The 6,104-nt window shown below is 35.7% G+C and overlaps 1 protein-coding gene across 1 annotated transcript; it reads left to right on the top strand.

The window, feature by feature from the left end:
• The first annotated feature begins 3,132 nt into the window (after positions 1 to 3,132).
• On the top strand, positions 3,133 to 4,548 carry LOC131074263 (protein LURP-one-related 15). Its single transcript, XM_058010847.2, has 3 exons — positions 3,133 to 3,591; positions 3,926 to 4,147; positions 4,271 to 4,548. The coding sequence occupies exons 1-3, from the start codon at positions 3,385 to 3,387 to the stop codon at positions 4,409 to 4,411; spliced, it is 570 nt and encodes a 189-aa protein (XP_057866830.1). The 5' UTR covers positions 3,133 to 3,384; the 3' UTR covers positions 4,412 to 4,548.
• The last annotated feature ends 1,556 nt before the right edge of the window (positions 4,549 to 6,104 follow it).

Raw genomic sequence — 6,104 nt, 5'->3', positions numbered from 1 at the left:
TCCATGGTTTCCTATAGGAACATCCTTACCTTGCTCAATTGATTCCCAACCCAGGTATCTATAGTTGTTTCTTTCTTTCTCATAGCATATAAAGATTTAACTTCTGGTTGAGGAAGTGTGGAGGGAGAGGGCTATGTGTCTACAGGTCCTGAATCAAGTGGACGACACAATTCTATCAACAACTATCTATATTGCTCTAACTGAGGCTTAGACTCCTATTTTGACTTGTGCTCCTTTTCAATTCTTATTTTAATGGTGGTAGCAGTAGCATCTAAAGTGGGCATTTCTCCCCATTTAGTTTTCTAACCTATATTTATTTGGGATATTTGATAGCAATCAAATTGTTTGATCCCATCAACGGATCCTAGCACCACAATAAAATTGAGAAGGTTGTCTAGATGGTGAGGATATTTTTATGGAAAGTTGTCCACCATAAGAAACAAATCTTAGGGATAGTTTTGGACCTCCAAATTTCTATACATTTAAATTGAGAGGGCCAAGGGGTGCTAGGAGATTATAACTAGATCCCACAAATTATTTCCCATCCTTTGAGGAGGACCAAATTAGATTATCTTCAACATTAATTCTAAAAAATCTCAATCTATTTATTATCTTGAGAAGTTCCTTTGTTGTAGTACAAATTGGTTGATCAAACTCCAGGGTATCAATCCTCCAAGAAGGGATAAAGAAGCTATATTTTAGAAGTCCTTAACGAAGACAACAACTCTGTTGACCAACCTCTTTTTAATAGCAGAGGAAATTAGATGAAATTCCAAAGGCAAGAGTAATGCCCAAGGGTCCTTCTAGAATCTAACATCCCTTCCATTATCAAAATTCCACAAGGCTCCCTTCTATAATAGAGTTTTAGTTTAGATCAAATTATCTTAAATGTGGGATCCCCAAGGTAGGGGCCCGTTTAACAAAAAAGTCTTGCCCTCTTTTCCTTGAAGGTTTTAATTCTTCATCACATTAGACCAATTAGTCTTCTCCAAAATGATTCTCCATCCAATTTTAGCAAGGAGAGGAACATTTAAGGAGTATGAGTCTCTTAAGTTTAGGCCTTCAACTTATTTCCTATTATAGACCTTCTCCTAATCTAGAAGAGAGATGTTCTATTCAAGGCTTGACCATAAGAATCTTCTTTGGATCTAATCCAATTTCTTAGCTGAAGAAGCCGATATATGGAACAATGAGAGGAGATACACAGAGGTGCTTTGAAGGGAAGCTTTAAGAAGTTGGAGTTTACCTTCATTTCTATGGAGGGCTCTTTTCCATTCCACAATCTTCTTATGAATTCATTTGAGTAGGGTAGACCTAACAAAGTTGCCAACTTTCTCAACCATTAGAGGCATGCCCAGACACAATGAAGAGAGGTTGGAGATATGGTATTTAAAGATTCTAGCAATGTGATTCTACAAAGATACAAGAACATCCATAAAATAGAGAGCACTTTTATCTAGATTAATCTTTTGACCTGACACCTGAACATTCTTAGAAAGAAGAGAGATCTAACCCCTAGATTCCACCACAAAAGTAGATCCAAGAAAAATATTTTCGTCCATGAACTTCTAGTGGGAGATCACATAAGGGGGATGAGGAAGGTTTCACACCCTTTAAGAGGCCTTGATTGATGCAATAATCAATATTCCTACCAAGAACGTCTGCCGTGAGAATGAAGAGGTAAGGGGATAGGGGTCCCCCCTGTCTAATTCCTCTAGAAGTTGAGGAAAGACATTGAGGAGCTCCATTAATCAATACAAAGAACATTGGTGAGCGGAAGCATACCTCACTCATTTTCAATATTTTTTCATAAGATCCATATTTGCAGAGGACCTTAGAGAGGAAGGGCCAAGACACCATTTTGTAGGCTTTGGAAATATCTAGCTTTAAGAGCATGCATTCTCTATTTTTATTTTCCATAGAATGAAGAGTTTCATGCACAACATGAACAACATTCAAGATCTACTGGCTCAAGGCAAACCACGTCTGGTGCTCATGGACCATCTTCTCAAGAAAGGGCTTAATACTTTTGACCAAGACAAGATTTTGTATAAAGTATTACAGAGGCTAATAGGTCTAAAATCCACTATTTAATTAGCACCAGTCCTTTAGGGACCAAGACAATATAGGTGTTATTAACTTCTTTAAGGAGGCTCACAAAAGATTTGAATTCCCTAGCAACAAGAATGATGACCGGACCCACTATGCATGTTTATAGCTTGTATGAAATCCCTAGAAGGTATGCCTATTTATAACTTGTAAATAGATCAATTTGATATATAATAATTGACCTTTTGTACTTATTTCATGAGCTAAATTTTAGTGATCAAACAAGGATCTTATGTTCCCATCTTCATTTATATCTCGTATCACCTAGTCACTATTTTATTACATGACTATTATTGTGATAATTACTTTTCCTTCTTAGCCCACACATTAAATATTTCAAATTAACAACCACAACTATTTACTAATTATGAGAAGGAAAAATCCTAAAAAGGAATCATCTAGAGAAATCTCTAATTCAAGAGCATTCAAAACCAATAACTCTATATTTAGACATTACATTATTCACTTGTTACATTAGATATGCATTTGCATAAGGTTCTTAGTGTTTATGAAAAAAATGGTCACTTATCAAGGTCTTAATTACCATGGAGACAAGCCACTTGAACATTTCCTTCATCTTAAAGAAAGTCCTATTATGCTTCTAAAATGACCAAACTAAGAAATAAGTACCAAATAAAGAAAAAACAAGTTTTTGAAAATTATAGTAAAGGGCTCAATTGCATCATTTAGATTAGATTACATGATACAACCTAACCAATAACTAGAATAAATAATGTGACCTAATTGACGATAACCATCAAAGATCTACACTTCAATTTTTTTGTTGGATCATTCCGACATATATGACAATAACCATCAACTCCGTAAACAATTTAACCCCACCCCTATATATATATCCATAATATTCTTAGCATCTTTTATCCCAAACGAGTCCGTAAACAATTTAACCCCACCCCTATATATATATCCATAATATACTTAGGATCTTTTATCCCAAACGAGCAGACTAGGCTTTAATATATTAAGCACGTGAAATGCAAGGTTGTCGTCAAACTCAAAGCCAGGAATGCCATTAACGAAGAGGCAATCGTATCTTGGAGGCATCACTGAATATCATTCCACGCTCGCATCTCATAAAGGATTTTTTTCGTCATTCCTTCTTCCAAAAAATTATTCCAAAACGCTGCAACCGACACCAGCATAACAACAACAATGCAGCCGGCATGATATTCCAAAACAATAATCCTATAAATTCCTTCTGCACCGCTATTTTATCTCGGGTTCCCACACAAATCAAAGAGAAGAGAAGTGGAAATGGAAGATGAAAATGACACAGTGGCGGTCGTGGCGGGGCGATACTTCTGCGCTCCGTATCCCATCGAATTAACACTGCAGAAAGGAGGGAAAGATTTCATCATCACAGATTCCAATGGAAATATCGTCCTCATTGTGGCTGCTTTCCATGGCAAACGCCTTCTCCAAGACGACAAGGGAAATGTGCTCCTAACTATGAGAAAAAAGGTGCGATTTTTATTTATCAGCATTACTTAATCAATTCGCTTGGAGACTAACCCTAGAAATATTCCAGAAGCTTTCGATGCATAGGAGATTACTTAAATCGATTCGCTCAGAGACTAACCCTAGAAATATTGCAGAAGCTTTCGATGCACGGAAGATTACTAAATCAATTTGCTTAGAGACTAACCCTAGAAATATTGCAGAAGCTTTCGATGCACAGGAGATTACTTAAATCAATTCGCTTACAGACTAACCCTAGAAATATTGCAGAAGCTTTCGATGCACGGGAGATTACTTAAATCAATTCGCTTAGAGACTAACCCTAGAAATATTGCAGAAGCTTTCGATGCACAAGAGATGGGAAGCGTATAAGGGCCGCACCTCCGCTCACAAAAAGCTTCTCTTTACTGCTAAAAAATCATCAATGTTTCAGCTTAAGACGGTGCTTGACGTGTTCCTGCTCAGTAATTTCGATCAAAAGCACTCTGATTTCCGTGTAAAGGGCAGCTATTTACAGCGCGACTGTACAATTTATCGAGGAAAGCGTGTGGTTGCAGAGGTAATTGAAACTGCTAATTATGTAGGCATTTGTATAAAGAAGTTATTTTACAAATCGGAGGTTTTATTTTACGAATCGGAGGTTTTTTTTTACTGGTTTTGTTTTTGTTCTTGGATGGAGCAGATGAAGCGGAAATATACTACGACAAATGCGGTGATGGAGAAGGATACGTTTGTAGTGGTGGTGGAGCCCGGAATAGATTGCGCGTTCATTGTTTGTCTTGTAGTTATTCTGGACCGAATTACCAGAAAGTCTCAGGGATGAAGACAATCAAATTATACATATATTTTTACCAGAGTTTTGCCAGTGACATCGTTAATCTAATGAATTTTTACGGCGATAAAACTCTGTCATCACAAGTGTACAAAACGACATTAAAGGGCTTGGCTTTATATTAGCGGCTTGACTTATCTCATATGATGACTTTTAATAATAATTTATTTCATCAATAATATTAACTTTTAAAGGATTAAAAACTTTTTTTAATTGAGTTGTAGGATTTTAATCATAATGAAATTTGCTGTAATTGTTGTATAATTCTTTTTAGAAAAAATATTAAAGTAAATTATAAAGTTGTAATTTTTGTATGATTTTTTTATATTTTAAAATAAATTATAAAGTTTAGTAAAAGAATATCTAGAAGATTTTCATTATTTTAATCTTTATGTAAAGATTGATACACATTTACAATGTATATAATGGTAGTATAGAAGAGAAAATATATAGTTATGAGATATATCATTTTGACATTAAATTTTGGTTATTTTTGTGTGTGAGTTGAGATAACTTTGAAAGTGGTTTTTCATTTATTCACTTTAGTCTCTTTTTATTTGTAGAATTTTTTTTATCTTTCAAATGTTCCATATCTTAGATTATAATCATAGACAAGATTTTATCCCTTGGAGGAAATCATGTCATTAGTTTGTTAGTCAAAACCATTTTATATTTTTTATGATTTGATATTATCCTAAAATCAAATTCTCACCCATTAATATTATCATATGTGGAGATAAAATCTAGTTCACTTGTGATATACATTGAAAGCATAAATCTCATTGATAAAGAGAAAGGATTCACAAAATGAATGATGAATAGGTGTAGCATCCTAAAATTGCACCCCTTGCAATTTTTGATCACATTTGGGTCTTCACCTTAGTGTTTGTGCCCCTTGGCCCTATCGGACACCTGATTATGCTCATACATGTCATAAACACCATCTAGCTCAAAGATGCACCTCATTGCCACCTTGATCCTGCCCCAAAATAGTGGAGGACCAGGGCGTGGCGCCCTAGTCCTCCCTAATGGGGACCTATTTTGGACCCCTTGGCCTATCTCAAATTTGATCGGGAAAAACCCCTCCATGTCGGCTCATGTCAGAAAATTAATTCATTTTCCCTTCGGGAAAGTATATAAGAGGGATTTCCCTTCTCATTTGATGATAACAAACACACACAAGAGGTCTTCAAGCATCCAAGAGATCAATCATTCAAGAGCAATTGAGCATTTTCAGTCTTCCTTCAAGCTTTAGAGCAGCAATAGAGTCAAGATCTCAAGCATTGAAGAGGAGATCATCACTATAATTCATGAAGTCCTAATTTCATGCGGAGGCAAGCAAAAATTTACAAGGAGGTATAGGTAATTCATATTTAGTCAATTCAACACCCTGTCAAAGAGGAGGATTTCTACTTTCAGTCATTTCAATTACATTATTTCAACCACTTGGTTAATTCCAAAATCAGGTTTGACATAAAGGCAAACCCCTATCCCCAACACATTTCCCTTTCCTTCTATGTGCAGAAAATAGGCATGTAGCTATAATTCTTGGGATAAGCTTCAAATGCAGAGACAAAAAAACCCTTTTCGGAGATTGGAAATTTTCGAGGACCAAGAGGAGGGCATCTTGGTCCCTACTACTTTTGGCAGTTTTCAAAGCAGTTCCGAAATCATCTCATACTTC

This window comes from Cryptomeria japonica, chromosome 7 (assembly GCF_030272615.1).
Source record: "Cryptomeria japonica chromosome 7, Sugi_1.0, whole genome shotgun sequence".
NCBI lineage: Eukaryota > Viridiplantae > Streptophyta > Pinopsida > Cupressales > Cupressaceae > Cryptomeria > Cryptomeria japonica.
The sequence above is the reverse complement of the archived record's forward strand: the minus strand, read 5'-3'. Positions and strand labels throughout refer to the sequence as shown.

Coding starts and splice junctions, on each gene's coding strand:
- LOC131074263 (XM_058010847.2), top strand. CDS start 3,385: ATGGAAGATGAAAATGACACAGTGGCGGTCGTGGCGGGGCGATACTTC. Junction 3,592..3,925: donor TCCTAACTATGAGAAAAAAG/GTGCGATTTTTA, acceptor GAAATATTGCAG/AAGCTTTCGATGCACAAGAG. Junction 4,148..4,270: donor GAAAGCGTGTGGTTGCAGAG/GTAATTGAAACT, acceptor TGGATGGAGCAG/ATGAAGCGGAAATATACTAC.